Source organism: Filicampus tigris, chromosome 1, assembly GCF_054856515.1.
Source record: "Filicampus tigris isolate MCC_2025a chromosome 1, RoL_Ftig_1.0, whole genome shotgun sequence".
Taxonomy (NCBI): domain Eukaryota; kingdom Metazoa; phylum Chordata; class Actinopteri; order Syngnathiformes; family Syngnathidae; genus Filicampus; species Filicampus tigris.
In genome coordinates, this window is record NC_141217.1 from 32643402 (window position 1) to 32669639 (window position 26238).

Sequence of the window (26238 nt, forward strand, 5' to 3'; positions counted from 1 at the left end):
CTCATACAAACCACCATGCAGGACTGCAGTGATGACTAAAATCAGCAAGATGTATGACGGTGAGAAAAAGCAAGCTTGATGTTTTGGTGGGGGATTCAGACAAATTGGGTATAACCGCAGATCACTGGACCTCAATCACTATTATTTGGGGGTCACTTTATTGATGGCGAGTGGAACTTTTAACTCATTTGATCGTCATGAAAACAGACTTGGCTGGTAAATGCGAAAAACAGCTCAAGGTAGCAAACGACTGGGTAATTGACAAAAACACATACAGATACATGCATACAGACAAAGGGTAGCTTTGGGGCTTTTCTCAGCAATCTTTAAGTGAGATTAAAAAATAGATTAATTAGATCAATTAATTACAGATCATAATATCTCAATTTTTTTTTAATCTCTTGACAGCCCTAATAAATAGACATTATTTTTTAACATTTAACTAATTAATTGCAAAGTTTTCCATAATTGATCCTGATTAATCATATTTTTCAAATACAATTTTTTACGAAGTTTGGAACCAATATTTACCTGACAAAAATCTTGGAATTAACGTGGAGAAAAAAAAAGCATATATATGATTCAAAGATTGTTCTAATAGCTTTCTTTGTTACTTGAATATGATTATTTTCGGGTAAAGTACAACTGTTGAATGATACACCAAAGATGTACAACTAATGTGTTTTTTTGAATTTGGCTTTGCAAAGTGTGCAAATTTTTTTTTTTTTTAAATTTCTTCAATGTGCCGTTGAGCAACTTTTTAAAGTAAAACTACACAAGTCTGTTTTTGCGACAGTGACTCTCTGAAGTAAATAGTTTTTTTTTAATGCGTTATAAAATGTAAATTAATCTCCATAGTTAACGCTTTAACTTTGACATCCCTTATATATGTATATATAAATATATGTATATGTGTATATATATACACGTGTGTATATATATATATATATACGTATATATATATATATATGTGTGTATGTATATATATATATATATATATATATATATATATATATATATATATATATAAGATCTGTCTTAATATGGCACTTCAATGTCAGCCTTTCAAAGAGGCCTGAGACAAATTTCTTACAAAATTCCGTAAAAGGCTAGGAGCTAGTTATACAACATTAATTTTGACTTGCTTCAATTTGTGTGTGCATGTGATGAAAAACCTCTACAATGCCCACAGAGAGAGGTGGAAAACATTCACATCAATGAAGTCTAATCTAATTCTTAAGTTTTATTTATAGGAAAAATACTTTAGGTACATACAAGCTGTACATTAAACGTCTCAAGAAAATCAAGTCATCTTTCTGTGAAAAAAAGGTGATAAAATGAACAGATACAAGGCATAATCTTTTAGAAAAAACAATCAACTCTTTTAACGGCTTTATAAAATTGAGCCAGAGCTTATTCCCCTCAATGTTTGAAACGACCTAGAAACAAACTTTGAATCAAAATAGATCTTATTCTTGCCCCCCAATATTTATACAGGTTTTTCTTTTGCCCAGGACGTGGCGTGGTCAATTTTTTGGCCATTTTTCTTCTCAAGAGCACGCAGGTTGGCATCCATTTACCAGAAGCAAAACCTTACTAGGTACATGACCAAGGAAAGCTGTCAAAGTTTGAGTGCGCACGTGTGGACTGTGGCATTTTGGTAGTTTCGTCACGTTGAGCCTTCTATCGGTTGGGGTCAGCAAGTCGGGGGCGCCGAGTCGATTCAACTGATCCGTCTTAAAGGAAGAGGCCACATTAAAGAATAGCGACTGCGCTCTGCTTCAATTTAGCAGCCTAAATGCAAAACTTAAGTTCATTTGTGATGGCTACTCCAGTCGATGGTTAAACGTCTACGCTTTGCGCTTATGGATGCCTTGCAATATTTAGAAAGACAACTGCACCTCTGCAATGTACTGTAGCTCCTGTCAGCAAATTGCTGCTTATGTGAGACTTTTCATCAAACGGAAATACTTTCTAAAAGGTTTGTGAATAAAATATAAAACGTTTTCAAAGCACCCACACACCGGCTGGTTCCCCCCACATCAAGCCTTCCTATAAAACTATAATCACATACAATCATGGTGTTTTTAGTTATCTCTGAGATTCTTCCGTGGTCCGATCACTCAGTCCATTCATCCTCTCCCGCCGCATGTGCTGATCCAGCTCTCGTTCTCGCCTCTTCCTCCGGAGCTCACGTCTACGACGCCGAGGTCTTGACTTGTGGTCCAGTTACTCAGTAACAGCTGCCAATCAGCGCTCACTCATTTAGAGACAGAATGATGTCATCCTCAAGGTCGGAGTTATCGGAGCTGTCTGTTAGAGGGTGAAAGAGGCAAGAAAAGAAACAGCGACTTATTAAGGTGGTTTTCAGTAGGCGGGTCAAACGGCTTAACAACGATTTATCAGCCGTGCTCAATGAGTGTAAAGGTTAATGGCAACTGTCGCTGTGTCCTCGTGCATTTGAAAATTCCATTCAAGCACATCCCTATGTCGGTTTGATTTCGATTAATCGTTCAGCCCTAATGCGATCCAACTGAAATATCGGGAGTACTATTAATGTTAAATGCGTTTGAGTGCGACCAAGGGCAGGCAACATTTGAGTCTTCAGGTTAGAGTTGCATACCGTTGTCTACATCAAGTTCCGCATCCTCATTGTCAGAGTCATCGTCGTTGTCGTCGTCGTCGTCATCCCCTCCATCCAAGTCCTCCTCGAGAAGGCGAGCAACCTCTTCGTCGGAGGGGGAGAACTCATCATTCCCATCGTCGTCATCTCCGCCGTTCTCGTTCTCAAGCTCTGCGATCAGAGGATCTGTGTCGACGTCGTCATCAGAGTCGTCGTCGTCGTCGTCGTCTTCCTCTTGATCGTCATCCTCCTGGGGCACAAACAACCAGATATAACAGTCATATAACGTATTTCCCGGGCTATAAGCCGCACCGTCATATAAGACGCACCCACTCTATTTTCAATCATTTGGGGGGAAAAAAAACTTAAATAAGCCGCACCTTTATATAAGCCGCACATATCTATGTTGAAAACTTTTATATTTACAGAACAATTACGAACTGTAAATGTACATGTATGTACCTGAACAGATTCTTTCCTAACAGTGCCTTTTAACACTGCAGCAACGTTGCTGATTAAAACGGAAGAGAACCAAGAGAAAATAAACAGTACTTATCTTCATTTCACTGCCGACTGCCGCTCCAGTTTGTCGGCTAATGTCCACCAGACTCCACCATCTATTGTTCTACTACATTCTACATATGCACCTGTCTTGTTTTACGTTAATAAAGTCAGCCAATCCAACACACGACGTGCTAAATCAATAATAGCGTTTCACATCGAAATGTAACATCAGCCAATCGCTTCATGTGCACTTCACTGACCTCTAGGAAAGCATAGAATCAAAGCATTACAGCACCTAATGCAATAAGCTAGTCTATGGCGCCCTCGCCTGTTGAACTCCTCCACCTGCAGTCCCATCCAGTTAATGGGAAATGTATTGAATTGTACTGTCATTCCGGTTAGAGCGCCCCGAGCGGTGGAAGAAAAATCCAAAGAATAGCCGCACCGGACTATAAGCCGCATGGCTCAAAATCTAGGAAAAAGGTTGCGGCTTATAGTCCGGAAAATACGGTACTTATCACCATGGTAGCCACCTTATTCCTGAGGGCTGTCACGGGGAAACAATTATGTGCACGACTTTGTGTAAGACACCAGTAGCATTTCGGTAATTGTTACAGCGGATCCCGTTTCACAGAGCGGTTTACTTTTTGTTGGCGGTCGTAATAACAAGCAGAATAAGTTGACTCTGTGCCTACAAGAGCAATGTTTTCAACTGGCACCCTGGCCAAGGAGGACAGAACGTATTGTGACAATTCAGCGTTTCTAGCGCCAACCCAGGGATGAGGAACATAGAAGTCTTCGTTTGTAAAGAAAACCACCTCAACGTTGTACCTGTTTTCATTTTGTGGATAAACGGCACAGCACAACACGTGCATTGAACTTTTATAGGGCTTTGCAAAAAGAGCACAAAAAAAAAAAAATAGCTGAGGATTCCCCAAAAACACAGATTCATATACTTGTGAATAGCCAACCAAGAATATACCGGGGTTCACTGTATTTACAAACAAAATAATCAACCATTGCTATCACGATTAACAGAAATCGCTATTAGGACTCAATGAAAATATAATAATATCATAAATACCTGATCCTCCTCATCCTCCTCTTCTTCCTCCGCCAGCCTTTGTCGGCCAACTTCATAAAGGCGGCAGACTGTGTCCGTGTTAATGGAGTCTTGATTCTATGGAACAAAAGCGTCAACTGTTTGTGTGCGTCAAGAAATCGGCAACTACTCAACGTGTTCAAAGCGCAGCGTTGCGCCATACCTCGATCACAGCAAGGTAGCAGTCTTTCGAGTCCGTGCACAGATCAAAAATATTCTTCTTGACGTCAATGGTGGCTGCGAGGGACCCAAAACGACATGTCAAGTCAAGCAAGCCGCGCATTTAAATGCGACTCCGGCAATACAGCGTGAGGCATGACGACAGCCATACCGATGGGTTTGTAGTCTGTGGCATTGAAAGTCCGGAAGGATGAACCAAAAGGACTTTTCATCTGCATCTCCATCATGTCATCTTCATCGTCAGCCTGCAATATCGCTGCAGACACAAAAGGGCGGAAAAACGGATTGCAGCGGCCGACCGAGCCTTCTTGCCAGCGTTGGGTGCTTATTCACCTCCGTAGATGACGGTGCCGTTGTTGTTGAAGACCGTCCTGCACTGGTCCAGGGCGGGAACCGTATGAAGGAGGTGGAAAGTTCGCAGATCCCACTAACAACTCGGATTAAGGAACACTACGTTCCGTTTTGACTAGAAATCATCGTCATCCAACTGCTTCTTAAGATTCAAAAAAAAAAAAAAAATCAGAGCACTTCAGTTTGAAGGATACAATTTCCGTGTTAATGATGACCTCAAGGCCATTGGGGTGAAACACGCCACTGATGTTCATGTTGAACTTGTCAAACTTGTGGATGGCCTGAGCTGAGCGCACGTCCCACAGCACGCCGTCGTTCAGTACCAGGTCATCGGTGGGGTTGAAGGTGGCGCAGTTCCTCTTGTAGTTATTAGCCAGGTCGGGGTTATTTAGAGTCAGTGTCACTTGGCCCGTCTGGATGTCATAAATCTAAAAAGGGAAGCGGCTGGGCGTGAGCGGTCACGATTTTCTCCGCTTTGAAACAAAGAGGTTGAAATGGAGGGCGGGCATACATGCGCGAGTTGCTCCTCGGTGCCGATGACACGATCTTGTGACAGCTTGCTGAACTCCACGTAATGATCCCCGAGAAAGGAATGCCTGCAGACGACACGAACGGAACATTTTCAAGGGGAACGGCGGTGAATATAAAAGAATATGAAGCTAGTCTGAGCTTGTTGCTGAGCTCAGGGACCAATCGGCGGAGAGTTGCCAAGGTTACGCTAACGTGGACGAGCCAAGTCAGATGCTTGGTGTGCGCTGGAGCAAAGCCTGCAGGCCCCGAGGCTGTCAGCGTGCGGAAATCAAAAAGCGCGTCGCCTATTTTCACAAGAGCCTCCGAATTGCCGGCAGCAAGAAAGTGAAAACAAACAAATTGTGAATGCTTGAAACCTTTTGTAATGTTTCTGTGGGTATCCATTTTTTTTTTCTTTTTTTTAATATTATTGCAATATAATTGTGATCATTTTGGTCATGACAATCATGACACAAAATGGATCTACCTTTTCATCCGTAGCTCCACGACATGAGCTATACTCAATTGAATGTGATTCAATACAACAGCTGTAATCTTTTGGAAGATGTGATTCGTTCCAATACAAATGTGGTTAAAAAAAAAAAAAAAGAAAAAAAATCATACATTGAGTGGCTCTACTTAGTGGCAGTAAAATGAGTTACATATTCATCAAATCTGAGGAAGATGGCGTTTTTGCTCCATGCTGACGGTTGAGGTGCTATTATAAACACTGTCGGGGCTAAAACGCTAAAGAAAGAATCAAATGAGAAACTCACAAGGTAGAATAGCAACGTCAGTGCTAAAAGATTAAAACAATTTAAGTTCTCTGATAGTGTCAATCCAAATTGGGCTTTTCGAAATGCAAAGAAGAGTTATAATACTTTGGGATTTTTCATTATAGGTAGTTTTTATTTTGTTTTGACTTTTTTTTTTTATCCATCCGGTTCGCTTCAATTTGTTTTTAGAACAAGTTTGTTGGTTTTGATTCTTTCAACAACACTTCTTTTTAGTCTGTTTATTTTTGATACATGGAGTGTTCGTCGAATGCAAGATTAAAAAGGAAAATGTCTTTCACGCAATGTGTAATAAAATAAAGTACTGTTTGTACTTCTTCTGCATGGACATACAGCAATACCACAAAATTATTTAAGACGAATCCTGAAAGCTCATGCATGATATTAAATGACAAAGACAAAAACACATTTGCTATAATTATAGTTAGTTTTATATATGAAAGATGTAAATTCAGATACTTTTCGTTTTTACCTCATTTGGTAAACAAAAATACTAGCAAACAACCATTTCATCCGATGAGCTCTTGACATAAACGACTCACTTCATGATGAACACCGACTTCATCCCCCACAGTGCCGACGTTGGATAATTCCAGGATGCGGAAGTTAAAATTAAGGAGCCGTCCTAAAAACAGAAAAAGGCAACATTTGGGACAGCGCCGACAAATCCCGGTCGCGCACAAAACGACAGGCCACATTTTCTTACCCGAGAGGGCTCGAGGTGAGTGATGGCTGAACTGTGACAGCTGTAGCTGGCCTCCTCCTGGCCCGTGAACACGTTGTACAGTTTCAAATGTCCCGTGCACGTCCCGAGCATCAGGAACCGCTCGCGAGCCGAGAAGGCACAGCACGTGAAGCCGCTCTCATCCTCGTCGGCTTCCCGGAACACGGAGATTGGGCGGAACCTGGAGAAAGCAGAGAAGAGTGGCGGTAAATCAATCAATAATAAAAAAAAAAAAATAATAAACAAACCGCGAGGCGGTTTTTGCGCGGCAACCTGCTGAAGATGAGGTGTCTGTCAAAGCATCCTCCGTCGACTCCTCCGTATTTCGGATATATGACCCTCCGCGTGTGGCGGGACGTGAAGTTAACCGGCGCCTGTCGTCTCTGTTTGGGCTCAGGGCACTGATGAGGGGTGAAGAGAGAGAAAGGCGGGCATGTGGCGACGGGGTTTTTGCAGCGCGCGTGCTGTTCCCGCAGGTACTCCGTGATGATGCCGTCCAACGCAGGGGGCGAGGGCATGTGCCGGTCAAATTGCTTCTTCATGGCCGGCGTTTGGCTGAAGGCGCCGTGGTCCGACTTCTGCCTCAGCACTCGGGGTTTCTTGCAGCCGGTGGCGCTGCACCACGTGTGGCGCTCGCGGGAGAAAACGATTCGGCCGATCAGGGGGGAGCCGTTGCCGCAGTGAGGCGCCGACGTGGAGGGGAAGGCGGCGGCGGAGGGGAAGGCGGTTGCGGCTTGCGACGCGGAGGGCCGCGCCTGTAAGTGGCCGGCCGACGGCGAGGGGTGGTTCCCGAGTCTCGACCCCACGCCGTTGGCCAGCCGCGGGGTGCGAGGCAGGGCGGCGATGGGGGCGCCGGGGGGCGTGACGGAGACGAACGGGGAAGCGGCGAGCGACGAATGCGACACGCACGCCATGGGGAGCTCGGCCTCCTTGGTGAGGGCGCTGGCCGTGTCGTGGAGGCCTTTGGCCACCAGGTGGTTCCTGATGAGCAACAGCAGTTCTTTCTCCGGAAAGCTGATCCTGGACTGAGCGACCACGCTGGCTCTCTGCAGCCATGCCAGGGACACGTCGGTACCGATCAGCAAGGGCTTCCCCGATATTCTTTCCATGAGCTCCGCCGCAAACTTGCAGAACTTGACGTGCTCGCTGCGTTTGTCCTGGAGGACGGGCTCCTTCATGAGCTGCTGGATGTGCCCGCTGCTGAACAAAGGCAGCTTGCTGATGATCTGCCTGACCGAAGTGGAGCGAGACAGGCCGACCAAGGCCTTGCAGGCCAGAGCTCGGATCTGATCCGCATCGGTGATGGGCATCTTCACTGTCAGCAAGGACAGCAGAACCTTCGGGGTAGTTAAAAAAAACAACAACAAAAAACAGTTTACAGAGACGTCCATTCTTCTGGTGGTTGTGTTGTCTTTGGAGCTGATTACTAAAAGGGATTTTGCTGCCAAAATTGGTGAATAGGCCTGAACAAATCAATCAACTTCAAATTGACATCGCAATGTCGAAGAATGCTATTTTCAAATCGCAAAGGCCGCAATTTAGAAAAATAACCGCTTCATTTCAGTCAGTAGGCACTTTTGTTTTTATATATGAATGTTTTATTCGTCTATTTATTCATCTAGTGAGCAGATTGCATTATTGTTGTAATCTGATTATAATTTACTGATTTATGTTTGTGCCATACTTGTTTGGTAGAATTTTGTCAGGTTGGTGTAGTGAACTACAAGTCAAAGTATTAAGTTAACAAATAAAAATAAAAATGTTTTTCCATATTAATTCTTGGTTTATTTGACTTTATTTTAGCTAAGCCTAACCTACAACACCAAAACATACGTGTATTGTAAATCTGATATTGTTTACTGTAATACAGATTTACTGCTTTTTGTTTGAAAAAAAAAAAAAAAATACAAGGGAAGGGAACCGTGAAAAAAATAATTGCAAAAAAAAAATCGCAAGATTATTTTTCAAAATCGTTCAGCCCTATTGATGATTAAAATTTGGGAAAATGCACACCTCTCTTTATCTTCCAAATACATATCCTCGTATGTTGATAAATGCACATGCAGTGATGTCTTCGGATCAAAACACTCATATGTCAAATCCTTTTTCCCCATTGAAATGAAAGGAAACGCTATTAATCTGTTCCAGTCTCCCAAGAAGCCCAACAAAAAATGTTGTAAAGTGTTTTCACAAAAAGGAAAACAGCACAATGTAATATGGTATTTTATAAAAACATACTGTCATGATAAGTAAATTGAATGTAAAGCCTGAAAGTTTTTGTTGTTGTTTTTTTTTGCTTCAATTCTATGAACATTGTGCTGCTCCTTCTGGTGTGCACACCCTAACCACCTGGGGGCAGTATCACATGAAGTGCACATACTGTACATGGAGCCAGTCAAAACCTCTCAGTAAGCCATAGAAACAGGTCGTTCTTTGCAGCCGATAAAGAATATATACACCTGTGAGTATTGTTATATTATCTGTCGCCATGGTTGCGCCGCTGCTTATGTTCAAATATCCCTTGCTTAAGGGTTTAAAATGCTGTCACGCTGATGCTACCCGTTAGCCCTTCTATGGCATGTCACCTCGTCTGCGAGCATTAAGCTTAATAAACCTAAAGAACAGTCCAAAGCAAAGCTTTGCAGTTGTTTCGAATACACACCGCGTAATTCTGACGTATGCTCAGTTTGACCGTAAATGTCAACTGGGAGTGGCAATAAAAAGCTTCGTGTCTCTTTTTGGAAGAGCTGCCAAACTGCTGCTTGTTGCCAAGTGTGTCGAGTTCACTGCAAACATAGAAACCGCTTGGTAGCTTTTTACAGAGGTACATCCCTTGCATTAAACACCGGCCTGCGTCCACTAGCGCATTTCAGCATTTAGTGTGACTTCTAGTGTGTCGTCAGTTCATTCAACGAACGAATTGCCTCAAATGATTCCTGGAAACGACACTACCTTAATGCCGTTGTTGGACTGCACCACATTCCACATCTTTGTGAGCACATTCTCGCTGGCTTTGGTCATGTGAGGGATGCGACGACGGGGAGTGCCCGCGATGAACTTCCCAATGCTGGACACGCGCTTGTCGGGAGCGCAGACGCAGTTAATGACCACCTGCAGGGCCGACTTCTGGATCTCGGCATCGTTCACAAACACTTCGCCCTCTGCCACTGCCAGCACAATGTTCATTCCTGCGAGCAAAAAAAAAAAACGAAATGAATTCGGCTTCAACCGTAAGGTAAATCTTGCCTCTCATGTGAGCAGACTCACCAGCTCGTGCAATGGGTTAGTTGGAACGGAATTAGCCCTGGCGTTACGGCCTGGCATTCCTTTCAATGGCTATTCGCTAAAATATCATAACCGAGCAAACATACCTGCGCTAGAAATAGTAGACCCGCCCTCATCGACAACGGCGACGGTCTCAGATAACAGCATTTGAGTCTTTGGTACAACCGTGAGGATACTCAGGATGTCAAGAGCATAGCGCACAGTGTCACTCCTGCAGGGAAACAAACATAACCGCTACAACACAACAGACTCCGTGCGGAAGACAAAGCAACTACAACCACACAATAGAAGACACCTAATAGTACATACGCCGCACCTGCCATAATATGTCCTCCAGTCACACGCGATAGAAATGAGTTGCAGGAGGAGTTGGACGCAAGAGAGCTTGTGGAAGACCTCTGCCGGTTCCCAATATAGACGAAGAGGGCCGTGCTCGATGAGAAACTCCATCATTTCGACGACCTGCTCGCGGCTGTAACTGACCGCCTGCGAGCAGGGACGGAAGCCAAATGAGCGCCGGCCAACGTCTCCGATACATCGGAGTGGACCGCAACGGCAAATACCTTGTAGTAGGGCTGCGAGTGAATGGGAGCGCCTCCCTCCGTGCGCTGCAGCGACTGCTTCACCTGCTCCACCTTGATGGCCAGATGAGCCTCAAAGTACCTGCGCAGCGCCATGCAAGTGTGCTTTGCCGTCTGCCTGCTGGAGAAAATCTCGTCATCACTCAGCAGCGCTCCCTGGTCGTCGGGGTTCAGGATCTCCAGTGTGCTAATCTGAAACGAGGCCGCGCCACGCATCGGCGTGCAGTTAACGGTCGGGCGGCACGAGCGGAGCTCCGGCGAGGCGGGCCGCCGATCGGTCCTACCAGGTTGACGAGGCGGCGCAGCCCGTCTTGCTTGTCGAAGAGCTCCAGCACGGCGCGGAAAGAGAAGGAAATGGAGAAGAACATGGTGGCGTGGCAGCAGCCGGACGCATGCGAGCATTCCAACAGCCACAGCGTGTAGCCAACCACGTCTGACAGGACCGAGTGGGGCAGCATGCACACCTTGGGAGAAATGGATAGTCACAACTGGAGGCGGGCGACATACATCGTTTTCGATATCATCATATCGTCAATCTCGCTTTCACGATTTGTAATTTTACATTATCGAGTTTTAATACTGCCTCGAAAAGCGTCGGTGGGAGTAACTGTTCAAATGTTTGGGTTTTGTAAATGACAAAATGGACCAAGATAAACTCTTTTCAAATCTTTTTTCACCATTAGTGCAACCTACAACCTGTACAAGTTGAAAGAAAAAAGAAATACGATTTTTGAGGGGGACATAACATTTCAAATATGCACTCCCTCATAACTGGGATGTTCAGAACTAATTAATCACATTCAACCTCATGTTAGGTGGGAGTCAGCTAACATCTCCCACTACTCAAAGCGCCCCTGGTCAACCACCACGCCCCCGAAAGGTTCAGGTGTTTTAGTCGGCTTTTCCTGACATTTTGTTTTGCGCGACACTGACTGCTATTTTGGAACGGTTCGTAATTCCTTCCATTATCAACTGAAGAAATTGCATGCTGCTGCCACCACCTTGCTTCAATGTTGATCTTAATAGCCAAAAAGTTCAACCTCGGTTTCATGGGACTAACTCATTTTCTCTCGTGTTCGGAACCATGTTGTCATGTAAAACGTTTTTAACTCATTCAATGCAATTGACGAATTTACTCGTCTTTTCACAGTCCAGCCATTCAATCCCAGGGATTTATTGATATTTTTTTCTAATTCTTTCAAACGTTAGGGTAAAAGATCTGAAAATGTCTGGCAGTGAACGAGTTAAATGATTTAGCTTTGTTTCATTTTTTTTTTATATCACAAAGCTGCCTTTTGAACAGCGGTGTGCAGAATTTCGATATGTATTATTTTTTAATATACCCTTTCCATGGCGTCCTGGTTATAGGCAAGGTAGTAGAGGCACAGGGACACTCCAGTGGCAGCCATAGAGGGCCTCGGAATTTCCAGCAATTTCTGAACTCCTCCGTGTGCCACAAACTCTGCAGCAAACTTCTTGTGAAGCAGAAGAGAAGCCAAGTACTGTGATGGAAAAGGAAAAACCAAATGAATACGTTTCGATGGAGATTTCGGTGTGGTTTACGTTGACCGTACGACTTCACCTTGAGAGCCTCAAATGTGAGCTGTACATCATTGGTCTGCTTTAGATCCATATAATGCATAAGAAGCTCACGGGCTCCCATTTGCATGAACACTGCCAATAGCTGAAAGTAGGAGGGGGGGGGGGGGGGAAACATATGTAACTTTAAAAAAAAAACAAAAAAATCCTTAATATTGGCCGAATCCTTGAAATCATACTTTTTCATTGCATTGTCATTTCAAAAGATGGTTTCAAACATTTTCAAAGCAACCCTAATGAAGGAATTGTCAGTGCTAAAAAACAACAACAACAACAACCAACCAACCTCCTGATATTCTCCCAGAGGAGTGAGATACTGCAAAATGAGTCTCTGCTCGATCTCAGGGGTCAAAGGGTATAAGCGGTAGCTGTTGCCAATCACCCATGGGCTCATCTCAGACCAGCTGCTGTTGGAAAGCTCGCTTATATTCCTTTCTGGTTCTGGCAGGGAGAAATTCAACTTGTGCTTTGCGGACCGGACACTCTCCTTCTCAGCTTTTCTTTTTAGGTAACTACTACCGTCGGAGGTGCCGAGGTGCAGAAGTGACCCCGAGGCCGACATGGGCTTCATCATGGTTTTAACGGCCGAGGTGGGACAGTTGTTGGTCTTGTGAGGGGCGCCGGGATGAAACGGAAGCTCGTTTTCAGGCTCCAAGGCGGAAAGGTTGATTTCGCCATCCGCTTCTAGTTCTCGTCCTGCTGTTTCACCCCCATTTTGGCCGAGTGAGAAGGGCTTCTCAAAGCCTCCGTCAACTGTCTCCTCGTCCAAAGGCAGCAAAGGCCCACTCAGAGTTTTTCTGGGACTGGGACGTTTGATTTCGCGTTTTGTCTCCGCATCTTTATCTTGAAGCTCACGTAGGCGATGCAGCATCAATGGCACCTGTAAAATGAAGAGGATTCAAAACACGCTGATTGACAGTGACGAGTACATTGCGGACGAAAGGAGAATCTCGGTTGTTATATTTATAGACACGTTGTAATGTGTACTATAATTCATTCATAAGAGGGGAAGACAGAGTGGCTCGCATCCCCTACTGACCAAAACTGAGTTCTCTTCTCGGTAGTTGGCAGCAATGTCCTGGTTCTCCATGGCGCCTGCCAGCAAGCCTGTGGCATAGATTCTGAGGGGCTGCTCGGCCTCCTGAGCCCACTTGAACAACCGTTCAACTATTCCCTCCTGAAAGGGACCAAGCAAGCAAATTAGCCGGTAACAATAAAGTCATTAACTTTTGGCACACACTGTGTAATGTCTCAGGTTATGTCATAGCTGTATGTATGTGTGTATATATATATATATATATATATATATATATATATATATATATATATATATATATATATATATATATATATATATATATATATGAAGAAATGAGAAATGGGGTAGTGAATGCTTATTCAACATTTGATTTATTGATACTAGATAAAAGGAAAACTGTGTGGAGGGGAGTTTGCTTGTAAGATGGACTCTGACTCTACAAACAAAAAAAAAAAACGTTTGTGGAAAACAGCTGATTGGCAAGGATATTGATTCTTTGGTGTTACAAACTTCACAATCAGTACTTTTTTATGACCCCGGATCAAACAAACTATCCCCATAGTATTCAAGTGCTTGCACCGATGATTTTAGCCTGTATGTCTTTTCACAGTCAATCAATCACAGGAATTTATTAATTTTTTCCCCCAAATTTTTTCAAACATTAGGGTAAAAGAGGGTCTGACAATGCCTGGCACTGAATGAGTTAACGACTGACAGCAGTGACTGAATGAGAGTCATAAGTCCACATCGAAAACTGTGATTCCCTCAATGTTTAACTAAAGACTTAATTATTCTTAAAAACCTACTAAACAGCAATACACAGTACAATTCAATGTAAATGTAATCATATGAAATAGTGTGAATGTTGAATGTTAAGTTTAAGACACCAGAAAGTACGGTGGTCCCTCGCTATATCTCGGTTCAACTTGCGCGGACTCGCTATATCGCAGACTAAATTTAATTTAGTGAGGGAGAAAAGGGAGAAGAAGAGGAAGAAGACACGAGTGTCAATAAAGATAGGAGGATGAACTTACATTTGATCACTTGCCAACCATGCACAAGCCCTGGGACCCTTTCATGTTTTGTTCTAACAATTTTCAAATCTAATCGAAGGTGGCATGTCAGATTCTTCTCATCTTCTCGCCCAAGATAGAAAAAAAAGAGGCAACTACCTATAAATGTTTACTCTGGGCAAAGGAGAGTAGAAAAAAAACGCTAGAGCGGAGCTGTGTCAGGAGACGGGATGACAGAAGAATTGTGAGATACACTTGAGTCAAAATTGATCATTTCTTATGTTTGCAACTTCATATGTTGTTCATTAAATTAATAAAACATTTTAATGTGTTTTTAAAAATATGTTATTATTTGTATGAATATGTTTACATTTTTTTCTTAAACAGATGTTTGGGCCTTTTCCTGTTGTGATCATTTATTAACGTCAGCGTGACTTGCTGTAATGTTTAATCATCAAAAAAAATATCACATAAAGCAATGTTTTTAATATAAAAAAACCCACAATTTTAAAAAACGTCCAGCAGGCTAAATTTGATCGTTTTCTTTTTCTCTCTAGATTTTCTAAATGGGTCAATTTGACCCACAACATAACAGGAAGGTTAAAAAAGGTTTTGACATTTGTTTGGTTATAAAATATTAACAATAATAATAATAATTAGTACAACAATAATAATAATTAGTACAATAATAACAACACTATACTTCTTTTTCTTACTAAGGTTTGAACTTAAAGTTAAAGTTTCCTACTTTGTGGATTTCACCTATCGTGGGTTATTTTTGGAACGTAACCGCCGCGATAAACGAGGGACCACTGTAAACACAATATGGTCATATTCATTTTAAAGATAGCAATAATGTACCTTTTCCTGAAAGACCACTGCTGTCTCCAGGCCAGGCATGATGTTCTGAAGCAGGCGACAAGCTTCTGCATTGAGGGCAAATTCTCTGCTGGCCATCACATAACCATTCACCAACTATGTGGGAGAATGAATGAGCTGAAGCACTTTCAAATTAATATTCATTGTATCACATATTTTAGCAATGGGATGGTACTCCGTGTTCAGTAAGCTCTGCACAAGACAAAATATCCTAATGGCTCGCAGTTTTGTTTTTTGCAGCTCACTTTGCATTGACGCTGTGTGCGGGCGTGCGCATGCCTGTTGTACATTCACACACTCGCCATTGTAACTGTATCCGGCTTCAAAGCGCAGCTCATCGATGCGGTAGCACAAAAAAACAATAGCAAGAGGAATTGAGAGACACAAATTTGAAGCAGCTCTTGCTTCATTCTAACCTCCAGTGTGAATTAATTCCAATGTCACCGTTGTATATGACGACGGAGTAAAAACTCTTTGACATTTTACTGTCTGCAAACATTACTTGAAACTACTAATATTTTTGTTTATACTTTTGTTTATGCTACTGTATTGCCACATTTATTCAACAAATCAAGGAATGAGAGGCAATTTGACATTCAAAAGAGCTTGTTTAAAGAATGGTGATTTTGAAGTAAGTTATATTATTCGGCAAATTACAAAATGCAGTGTTTGCTGACAAGCAAAACAAAGAGACAATTTTAAGAGAGGGTGAAAAAGTCTCTCTATCGACAAAACACATATCGAACTGTGGCCCAAAACCTGAGGTACCTGTACCGTCCCACCTCTAAAATACATCTATTCCAACCATCCTTACGGTGTTCATGAAGTCATCATTCTTAAACAGGATCTTGAGCAAATGCCCCAATACACATTCTGGATCAGCTCTCCCTGGTGGCAAAGAAGAACAAGAAACAAGTGAGTATAAACAGCTTCCAAAAACATCTCTTGTTCCATATTCTTTATCATACCAGGATGTCGATCATCAAAAGGGTCTGGGTCCACCTTGTGGTACTCTTCAGTCTCCTTCTCGACGAGCTCAGATATTCTGAAAGTTTGAACATAACTATACCCCTAACCAAATGGAATAAAATTGCTATTCTGATGAGTCAGAACCACTTACTTGGTGAGGATGTTAACTAGCTCCTGTGTGCTGCCTTGTTGTTCCCTCTCCCACTGTTCCAGTAGAGCAGTCAGCTCTGCCTTGGAGTCCACACTGGCAGATACCGACGCCATAACTCCTATGAAGAACCACGGGGGGGGGGAAATCACCATTCAATTCTAAACCCAAATGTATACCCTCACTCCTTACATATCTGCCTCGTGTGCAAGAGGGTCAAAGCAGTTTAGTAAATTGTGGCTTGCAATCAAAGAACTCGGAGTAAAACTCCTTTGAGATATATAATAAGGAAGCAGTACTTAAATTCAATCAGCCGGAACGTACTTATGATAAATTTAGTAGCGCAACAGACAGATTGTCTGTTTGCAGGTGCAACAGTCCCCTGGGACTACAACTGTCAAAAATACAGGAATGTTCAAAAACAAGAACACAGCAAGCAAGTACATGAAAGCAGTCATTCTGATTGAAGCAACGTTATGAATTTCCTCGCATTCGGATGATGTAAACAAGATGCGTTCTTTGAGTCGCTGCGCCTTGGCTAAACAAGGAAGCTAACTGGAGTCGGACTACTCATGACGATTTCAACGTGTACACTTTAAAACCCAGTAATGTATGTACTTTTGACGTGTACGTCCGTACCGTGTTGAATAAACCAATTTCGGAACCCTAGCGACCGGTCGGCATATTCGAACCACTGTTCGCAATAGCCATGCGCTAGTGGCATCGCAGGTAAACCTGGTTATTTAGCTAGCTAACATGCTAACTTCACCTCGCTGTTCCGCTCAGTTCTTCAGTTTTGCCGGATGTTTCCAAGACTCAAATATGTCGATAGGGAACCTGACCCGGCTGCTGCAAGCAAACGGTATTGGTATAATTTCACAGCCAAACCTTAAAATGTATAATGTGCCTTTTTTGTTGGTTTACTGTCATTATGGCGAACACGTTGTGGACGTCATCGCAGCTGCGACAGTCCACTTATTATGACGACAGAACGCAAAGCAAAACATTACGAAATACAATTTATTCCAATTACTCAATGAATGCAGGTTGTTGCACTAGTATTTAATCAAAAGAATACGCAGTATTAAACAATTATACAAAACAGTGATAACATGTTATAAAATACATTCGTTTGAAACATTGATACAGAAATCGTGTGCAGGTTGATTAAAAAAATACAAAAGCAAAATAAAGATCAGTATACAGTACAGGAAAGTATGATGAAATAGATGATTATGTTTGAGCATTTTTAAGTCTATGCTTTGTAGGTAGCTTGAACTTTCTCTTCATATCATCATGATTTTTATAGACATACTGTGTACTGCCATAAATACCAGAGCTGGGCATCGCCTTACCGCCAGGGAGATCCCGTCTGCATATGTAAACGACCCACGTGGTCCCAGCCGGTCCGAGTGAGCTAAACAACGTCACACACAGGTGCCGCATTCCTGACACGCGGCTGAGTAAGGGAAAAAAATTAAAATAAAACAGTGTTGTGTACCTTGCGGTGCCACAGACGCAATGACGTGCCCCATATTGTTTTTATTTCACCGATCACCACACTCTGCGTGTGTCAGTTGTTTTTTTAGTTTTATATTTTTTCTTTGAAAGCCTCACAAGTGCTGAGGTCGTGAGTTCGAATCCGGCTCTGACCTTCTTGTGTGGAGTTTGCATGTTCTCCCCGTGCCTGCGTGGGTTTTATCCAGGTACTCCGGTTTCCTCCCACATTCCAAAAACATGCACGGTAGGTTAATTGAACACTCCAAATTGCCCCTAGATGTGATTGTGAGTGCATATGTTTGTTTGTCTCTGTGTACCCTTGGGTTGGCTGGCAACCAGTTCAGGGTGTACATCGCCTACTGCCCGAAGACAGGTGGGATAGGCTCCAGCACGCCCCAGACCCTTGTGAGGAGAAGCGGATTCAATAATGGATGGATGGATGCCTTCTTTGTCTGGCAGCATGTCTGCTGGTGCGGCACCTGCGTGTGACGTGCAACTACGTTCTCAACGTCGATTGGCTGACGCCGACGAGGGACGGACCGGGACCACGTGGGTCGATTAAATACACAGAACGGAACCCGGTGCCGGTTAGACGATGCCCAGCTTTGGTAAATACAATTTCAATAATGATTTCATCGTTGATGAAAGAGTACAATCTGGACACATCAGTGTCTGCACTTACATTGCAGTACAACAACAGGTGGCAAGGTAGTTGTCTGTATTGATTAAGATTTCATCATTACTGAGAAAGAACAATGCAGACACATCGGTTTCTGCAGTTACATCACTGTGCAGCAACAGGTGGCAGGGTAGTTGTCTGCATTGACTTTAAATTCATTTCCATAGACAAAGTAAATGTGCGTTTTCCCTTTCCATGAGTAGGTCACTTTGGTGACAGGGATCAGTTCGATAGTTTGACGCTGGACACACAGAAGAGTAGACATGTTACCCAAAACAACAGACATTCAATGCGGCACTAACAATGAAATTATGTTTTACTGAAATATATTCAGCTACAAATGAAGATGGTGCAGAATTAATTACCTGTTGAAGAATGCGAGAGGTCTGGGAGAACCTGCCCTGGTGTTCGCTGATTAAACGCTCCGCGGCATTTACCACAGTGGGATCCGGGAATCCCATCACTGGGTAGACCTGAACAAGGTCATAGGAACTGTATCACAATTAGGGACTTGAATACTGGATCAGTGTTAGACTTCTAAAAGCAGAACAGCAGCAGCTTTAGATCGAGAAAAAAAACAAACAAAAAAAAACATAAGTTGACTTTGTGTCAAGGTTGCATCAACCGCACAGTACTTGTCTCAAGAGGGCTTCACACAATGTTTAAATTTACAGAAGAAAACATATTCGGATAGAAAGAAGTATCGTAATATTTTTCTCTGGTTAGCCAGTTCGTTAATAGGTCTCCAGTTGTTCGCCTCTGAACTGGACACGTAAGACGGAGCACAACTCCTATTCTGCCCTTCCTCCACTGGCTGCCTGTTCACTTTAGAATACATTATAATATTCATCAAATTGTTTTCAAAACTCTAAATGGTCTCTCCTTACCTTACCTTTCTGAGCCGCTCAATTTCTACACACATGCCCACTGCCACAGGTCAGCTGAGCAGCTGCTTGTGGAGGTATTGAAGTGGAATGACCTTCAGACGCACATTAGACAAGCACCCTCACTGTCAATTTTTTTTTTTAAACCTGCCCTAAATCCCATTTTTATTCCTTGGCTTTCAGCAGCATTGGACTCTGTCCTTGTTTTAGTGTCTTGCTTTGTTTGGTAACAATCATGTTTGTAAAATTATGTTATGTTCAGTTGTATCATATTTGAGGTTTAATTTGTATGAACATAGCACTTTGTTTCAAATGAGGATTTTTAAAAGTGCTCCATGAATAAAATTGAGTTGCATTGAGTATCATTTATCCCAGATCAAGCAAAATATATAGAACAATTGGGAATTTGGGACGTGCATCTATGACAATTCCGGCAGGCCCACTAGTCTCAACACGGCATTCTGAGTAATATTGCATTTGTGGAATATGAGAAATCCACCCATTTTTTAGCTAGCTCATGGGGTGGCCATTTTGTCACTGCTGTCGACTGAAGATGACATCGAAGTTGCTCAGGGCTCAGATAACGACTAGTCGTGGCTCAGCTTCAGAAAACAGGTGAGCTGTGATTGGTCATTATCAGAGCCCTGAGCAACTTCGATGTCATCTTCAGTCGACAGGAGTGACAAAATGGCCGCCCCCTGAGCTGGTTAAAAGTGGGTGCACTTTGCTACTTAATTTATATTCCCCAAATTCAATATTAATCTGAATGCCGTATTTCAATTAGTGGGCCTGCATAGAACATGTAATTCTGGGAAAAATTACGTTTGGGTTGACTTGATCTTAACTCATTCACTGCCAGACATTCTTAGACCCTCTTTTACCCTAATGTGTGAAAAAAAATGGAAAAAAATATCAATATGTTCCTGGGATTGAATGGCTGGACTGTGAAAAGACAAGTAAATGTGTCAATGTCAATGAATGAGTTAAAGAAGGTTGGATAAGTCTGGTGAGGGACATGAGCGCACTGACCTTGATCAAATCAAATACCTTTGGAAGAAACTATAAAAGTGACCTCTGATCACAAAAATACTGCATTAATAGGCACAATCATCCCACAGACACTACATTTTGTATACTGGGAAGTTGTAAAAGGTTTAGTTGACCAACAGTTAGTTTTCATTTCCTGCTGTTGAAATGGCAAGGTGTCATAATACGTTTGTCTATAGAGCGTACAACATATAATAAGCACCTGCTGTGAGAATACAAGCATGGACAAAAACTCTTACCAAGTACTGAGAGTCCCTGAAAAGCTCCTTGCCAGACACTTGGCTAAGGTTATTCAAGTCAAGCCCACTGCATTGCTCCACAATATAGTTATCAGAGTTGTTGGTCCTGAAATATATAATATCGTTTTTCTTGATCACTGTTACTATAACGCCTTATTAACAATGCAGCCAGACTGTCTGACAAATCAAGGAAAACGGTACCATTTTACAGTAAGGTTGATATAGACCAAAAGCTGCTGTTTTCCATGACATGTGGCGCATTGCTTGAATCCTTGCCCCTGGCAGCCGTGGCAGCTGTAAAACAAGTATAGGGTTGAATTGAAGGTATTATAATAGATCTTTTAGTGAACAAATGTTTTATAAAGGAAGTTATACTTACTTTTCTCGCCCTCTGCCAAAGCAATGATTGCATCGCTCATTCCCGTGGCGGAAACCAGCTCCATTACACACCCAACAAACTTTCTACCAGAAAGGAAAGAAATCCAGCAGTTGGACAGTCTATGACTGAAGGTCACCTCCACTCATGTGGCTTGCAATTATGACTTACATTGCCTGCACCGGTACAGTCTTTGCAAGGTGTCCGCCCCATTCCCATACAGACATGACAGCTCTGTTGATGAAATTATTATAATAAAAAAAACACACACACACTCTTGTTTCAACATGTTTAGAATGACATTAGGTAATTATGAACCTTCATAGAGGAAGTGTAGGGAACTTTGATGATCTGTTTACTATCCGTAAAATAACTGGGGGCTGTTGCAGGAACATCCCAGGGCCCTGGAGGGGGTTGGGCGTATGCATCCACCGGCTGGCCTGGTCCAAAGAAAGTAGCATTGTAGTGGGGAGATAATCTTACAGATCCCGATGGAAATTCTACCTTAAATAGCTGACAGAAAGCAGAGCTAGACAGATAAGCAACAACATTTTCAACAATCAATCAAGTGTGAAAGCTTAAAAAAAAATTTTTTTTAAATTCTGACCTAATACTCCATTTACTGGTAATTATATAATTTCTGTCTGACAATCTATCACATTACCCAGATTTAATGAACAAAAAAACCAAACACATCATAAAATGATAGCCTGACAATTACGTACAAACTAGGACATTAGGACAAGAGAAGCGTGACGTACCATTATATGGCTCATGACTCCACTCAGTCAATCTCGATTCAGTGAACGTTTCCAACCGGTACTAAATAAAAGTAATCAAGATTAGACCCTTAAATTGCATGGTCACATTTCACTGTAATTTGTTTATTTTGTCGTCCTGGTACCCTGTAGGTATTGAAAGCCTCCATGTTGGTGATCACTCCATCTTTTGCTGGTGCTGAACTATAACAACACTTGCTGGAGACCCACAGTGCAAAAGCCTCCCGCGCTGTAGTTTCACTTATTGATGGAATACTGCGAGCAGCAGACGAAGGACATGTATGCATTAAGGGCTGCCTAACTGTCTTAGCTGCACACACCCTTGGTTTGCATTACTTAGAGTAGAAAAACTTTTGAGCATTACTTCCATTGAGGTTGCTCAGGTCCAGGTTGAGGCTGAGGAGTCGGTTCCGTCGGCATTGGAGGGGGCAGAAATCCACCTAGAACCGGGATGGAAAGTTAGCATATCATTCAAACGTGGCTGTATTGTAGGACATAGTCAGCAAAACACATGAATTATAAATAATGGGACTAAACTGCATTTAAAGGGGAAAGTCAACCCAAACATATTTTTTTCAAGAATATGTTCAATGCAAAGCCCACTAGTTGAAACAAGGCATTCGGATAAATATTGTGTTTGTGGAATAAGACTTAATCCACTTGTTTTTAGCCATCTCTAAGGGCGGCCATTTTGTCACTTCTGTCGACTGAAAATGACATCACAACTACTCAGGGCTCAGGTGACCAGTCGGCAATCGACCAATCACAGCTGACCTGTTTTCTGAAGCACAGCCAAATGTCCATAAAAAATAGTTCTTGTTTTTTTTGGGCTCTGCTTCAGAAAAAAGATGAGTCATGATTTGTTGTAATATGAGCCTAGAGCAACGGTGATGTCATTTTCAGCACGTGATAAAATGGCCGCGCCCTGAGATGGACGAAAACGGCTTGATTTAGCTGCTTTACACATATTCCACAAATGCAATATTAATGGGAATGGTCTGCTCAGACGAGTGGAAGCACATAGAACATATTATTGTAAAGAAAATGTTGGGGTTGACTTCCCCTGTAAATATAACTGAACTGTTCCTAATAAAGGTATTCTCCTAGTTTGAATATTTAATTCAGTGATTCCTCACGCACTACTAGGGTGCCCGGGGGTCACTAGTGGTACTCGTACCACACTTTGAGAACCACTTCCAGGCTATAGCTGTGATGAAAATGTCCAAATGCTGAAATTGTCATATCAAGCTGAAAGAAGGATCTATGACACAACAACAGCAACAGAGTGCTCACTTAGAGTGCTGTTCTCAAATGCTGAAATAATACAATCATGAATGGCTATATAATGCAAGTTATGTACATAATGTTTGAAGGTAAATATAAAGAGGAAATGACAGCTGATAGGCTCCAGCACGTGACCCTTGTGAGGATAAGCGGTTTGGATAATGGATGGATTCACCTCTCACATTTATTCAACCACTTAAATCCATTCATGTCAAAACGGAAATAATATTTGAGTATTTTGATTATCGTTTTGAATGAAAAGGACATTCTATTTCTGGTATTACAGTATTACCGCGTGTGGCTTGACCAACCTCAATGAAAAGAGTTCAAACTAGGGATGCTCCGATCAGGGTGTTCTGACACCGATACCAATACTGATCATACATGAGTGAGATCAACTGATACCGATCACATGGATAATCTGTAAATCGCTGGCCTCATCAGTCACATTTTGGTGAAATTCACATTTTTTCAAAAATCTATACCATTAGTTTGACTAGTTTTACTATTACTGTATTATACTACAGTCCACATCCGTGGGTGTTATTTTTACACATTATTGACCAATTTAAAGTGTTGAAAAAGTCTTGCTCTCTTACACGATGCTATGCAAATGGTTGAACAAATTTTTTTGATCTCCTAAAAAGTGACCATTTTGGAGGTCCAAGGTGTTGGCCCGACGCCAAAAATATGACCCACAATGTGTCTCCCTGTGGCAATAATGTCACTTATACTGCGCTGTGACAGCACTGCAGTGGGACAGTGACGCAACACTGCACACAGGCTGGTCTCTCGTGGCAGTAGATTGCGAAGGATGAACTGCAATTGATAGAATTTTTGATCGGCAATAATAGGCTTTGATCAAATATTCTGATCACATAATATTTCACGTAGATCGGCCAATCAATTGGAGAATCCCTAGTTTTAACTCATTTAAAACTCTTAGGATTTGTATTGGAGAAATATTAGAAAAGAGCAAAACACTTTATGACTAAAAACAAAATAACAAAACAAAATATTAAATGAGTACCTCTCTTCCTTAATTTATACATGTACATAGATTTTAAATGCATAGTTCTCTACAAATGACACAAATGTACATATTTTTTAAAAATCCAGAAAACTCAATCGTCAAACATGTCCCATCGTGCTACACTTTACGTCATGTGACATATGAGGAGTAATTTATGTCTAGTCAGTTAAAGTATGTGTAGTTTGGGCTCCATACTGACCTCCTCCGCCCGCCACAGTGCCTTCATAGCCGGGCATGTTGTCAAACATGCTGGCTGGCGGAGCGCTCGGCCCTTGAGAGTTAGGCGCGGGTGGGGCAAACATTGCTGAAACAAACCAGAGGAACCTGTTCAAGAAAACGTTCATATCTCCCTTAAAGTTATCAAATGAGTTTTTATTTGGATACACAAGTTTGTAAACAACAAAATCATTGTAGCTAGGTTTGGTTGCGTCCCCCTAACTAATTTGAAGATCGGCTGAAGTTTTTTCTGGGGATCACCTTCCTACTCCCACGACGATGTATACGTGAGTGAGTTACTTACCTTGCCCCTCTCCGTTGTTATAATCCATTAGAGGTGTTTATAAAAAAAAAAACAACACAAATACTGAGTGGTAGTTTGCAGCCCTCAAAAGAAAGCGCTTGTAAAAAAAAAAGCCTGCTGTTGTCACAGGACGCTAAATCCAAATCTACAGCGTGAAGACATGAGATGACGTCAAAGCAAGTGTTGCACGGAAGTGTGCGATTACATCGTTTCTTAAACAGACACACTCCTGGTTAAGCATCGTTTTAAGACCCAGTGAAAACAACTACACCCTCGCACATACCAGGAGGACCGCCGGCAGCTGGTATGTAACCCGGATTGGCCACGCCGTATCTCGCGCTTCCGTCGCTAGTTGGAGTGGAAAATGAAAGTTAAAAAGAGGACGCCATAACGGAACGATCCGTCACGAGATCTGTTACTTTACAAAACGCAAACTTTCAAACACTCACTCCATCATAGGCTTGTAATCCATGTTGACGCGTTGGATGTGCTCTGAAAGGTTAAATAAACAACTCAAGGAAAACTTTACGAGAGGTGTACCACCGATATCATCATGTGACGCAAAAACAAATCATTTACCTTTTTTTTTTAATCACGTGCCAGAAAATGCTATCTCAGTTACAACGTAGCTGTTCTAACGGTCAGATTAAAGTAGCGATTGAGGTCACCATCCTCGGTGTGTTGTAGAAGTGAAGTCCGATTTCCCAACACAGCCAGCCCCCTTTCCAGAAAACAAAACCAAGTTTTGCGGAAGTGCGCACATTTGCTATATGGGCACTAAACCCAAGTCAAATCAAGGCTCATTTTAATTTATTTCCGCCATATATAGACACACCACAGAACTATATTACAACACAATACAACACACCAAATAACAATCAAAAGACACAATAAATAAACACAGAAAACAAAATCACATTTACCAGCAAAATTTTACATTTCTAAATATTCGTAATTCACCAACATATACCTAAGTGCCCTCCGCTGGGGAGTTTTCATTAAAAATAAATAAATACATTTAAAAAATTACTTTAAAAAGGAGGAAAAAAAGAAAAGAAAAGAAACATCTGGACCAAGCCCTGCATGTTTATATACGTTACTCAAGTTGCAAGTTTGCCATCACATCTCCGACACAGCGTTGATGCGACGGACAAATGGCAGACAAGAGTATGAATGCGCGCACGAACCCCGACTGGTTATATTTCGGACATTTAGCGACGCTAAACTCGTGTCAACTCTCAGGAGGCTGACGGCGACTGGCAGTGGGCAAACAATCAGGCAAGCATGGATCTTTATTTTCCCACCTGCCCGCCTCTCCCTGGCTAACAGTAGAATAACGGTACAGCTAATAGCAACAAGTCAGTTCATCAGTGACTCCAACCGAACAAGGATAGAACTGTAGGGGGCGCGGCCATTCTCCTCATTATCAAGGGGCGTTATTCATGGAGTCACTTATTTCCTCATTTCTCCAAAATGAATGGATAAAAAAGAAAATGACAACTCTTTTCATTTTCCTGATCAAAAAATATATAAAGTGAACTTGTTAGTGAGAACATGGCCATCCCGGCCCCACCGTCCCTTTAACCCTGACATTAA

General features: G+C 42.3%; 2 protein-coding genes across 5 annotated transcripts; both read right to left on the reverse strand.

Annotated features, from left to right (window-relative positions):
* Positions 1 to 1230: 1230 nt before the first annotated feature.
* Positions 1231 to 17274, reverse strand: dcaf1 (ddb1 and cul4 associated factor 1). 3 transcript variants are annotated; one of them, XM_086033623.1, is made up of 26 exons: positions 17226 to 17274; positions 17071 to 17150; positions 16305 to 16422; positions 16153 to 16229; positions 15999 to 16072; positions 15167 to 15280; positions 13293 to 13430; positions 12540 to 13133; positions 12237 to 12338; positions 11998 to 12156; positions 10939 to 11118; positions 10637 to 10846; positions 10390 to 10559; positions 10160 to 10284; positions 9741 to 9976; positions 7062 to 8125; positions 6771 to 6969; positions 6607 to 6689; positions 5272 to 5356; positions 4955 to 5188; positions 4743 to 4836; positions 4561 to 4665; positions 4393 to 4466; positions 4212 to 4307; positions 2624 to 2873; positions 1231 to 2313 (listed from the first exon to the last, which is right to left on the reverse strand). In XM_086033623.1, exons 3-26 carry the CDS (start codon positions 16415 to 16417, stop codon positions 2258 to 2260), a joined length of 4632 nt encoding a protein of 1543 aa, XP_085889749.1. In that variant the 5' UTR covers positions 16418 to 16422; positions 17071 to 17150; positions 17226 to 17274; the 3' UTR covers positions 1231 to 2257. The 3 variants fall into 3 exon arrangements, with proteins under 3 accessions (XP_085889749.1, XP_085889744.1, XP_085889758.1); XM_086033618.1 differs by having other exon boundaries at positions 17071 to 17257; XM_086033632.1 differs by lacking the exons at positions 17071 to 17150; positions 17226 to 17274 and adding an exon at positions 16626 to 16954.
* Positions 17275 to 17348: 74 nt separating this feature from the next.
* On the reverse strand, positions 17349 to 25387 carry ssuh2rs1 (ssu-2 homolog, related sequence 1). Of its 2 annotated transcripts, none has more exons than XM_086033644.1 (14): positions 25222 to 25387; positions 25092 to 25134; positions 24926 to 24990; positions 24322 to 24426; positions 22170 to 22245; positions 21931 to 22060; positions 21788 to 21848; positions 21345 to 21466; positions 21198 to 21260; positions 21030 to 21112; positions 20852 to 20944; positions 20651 to 20756; positions 18846 to 18953; positions 17349 to 18721 (listed from the first exon to the last, which is right to left on the reverse strand). In XM_086033644.1, the coding sequence occupies exons 2-14, from the start codon at positions 25112 to 25114 to the stop codon at positions 18581 to 18583; spliced, it is 1176 nt and encodes a 391-aa protein (XP_085889770.1). In that variant the 5' UTR covers positions 25115 to 25134; positions 25222 to 25387; the 3' UTR covers positions 17349 to 18580. The 2 variants fall into 2 exon arrangements, with proteins under 2 accessions (XP_085889770.1, XP_085889778.1); XM_086033652.1 differs by having other exon boundaries at positions 24643 to 24990; positions 25222 to 25366.
* Positions 25388 to 26238: the final 851 nt, after the last annotated feature.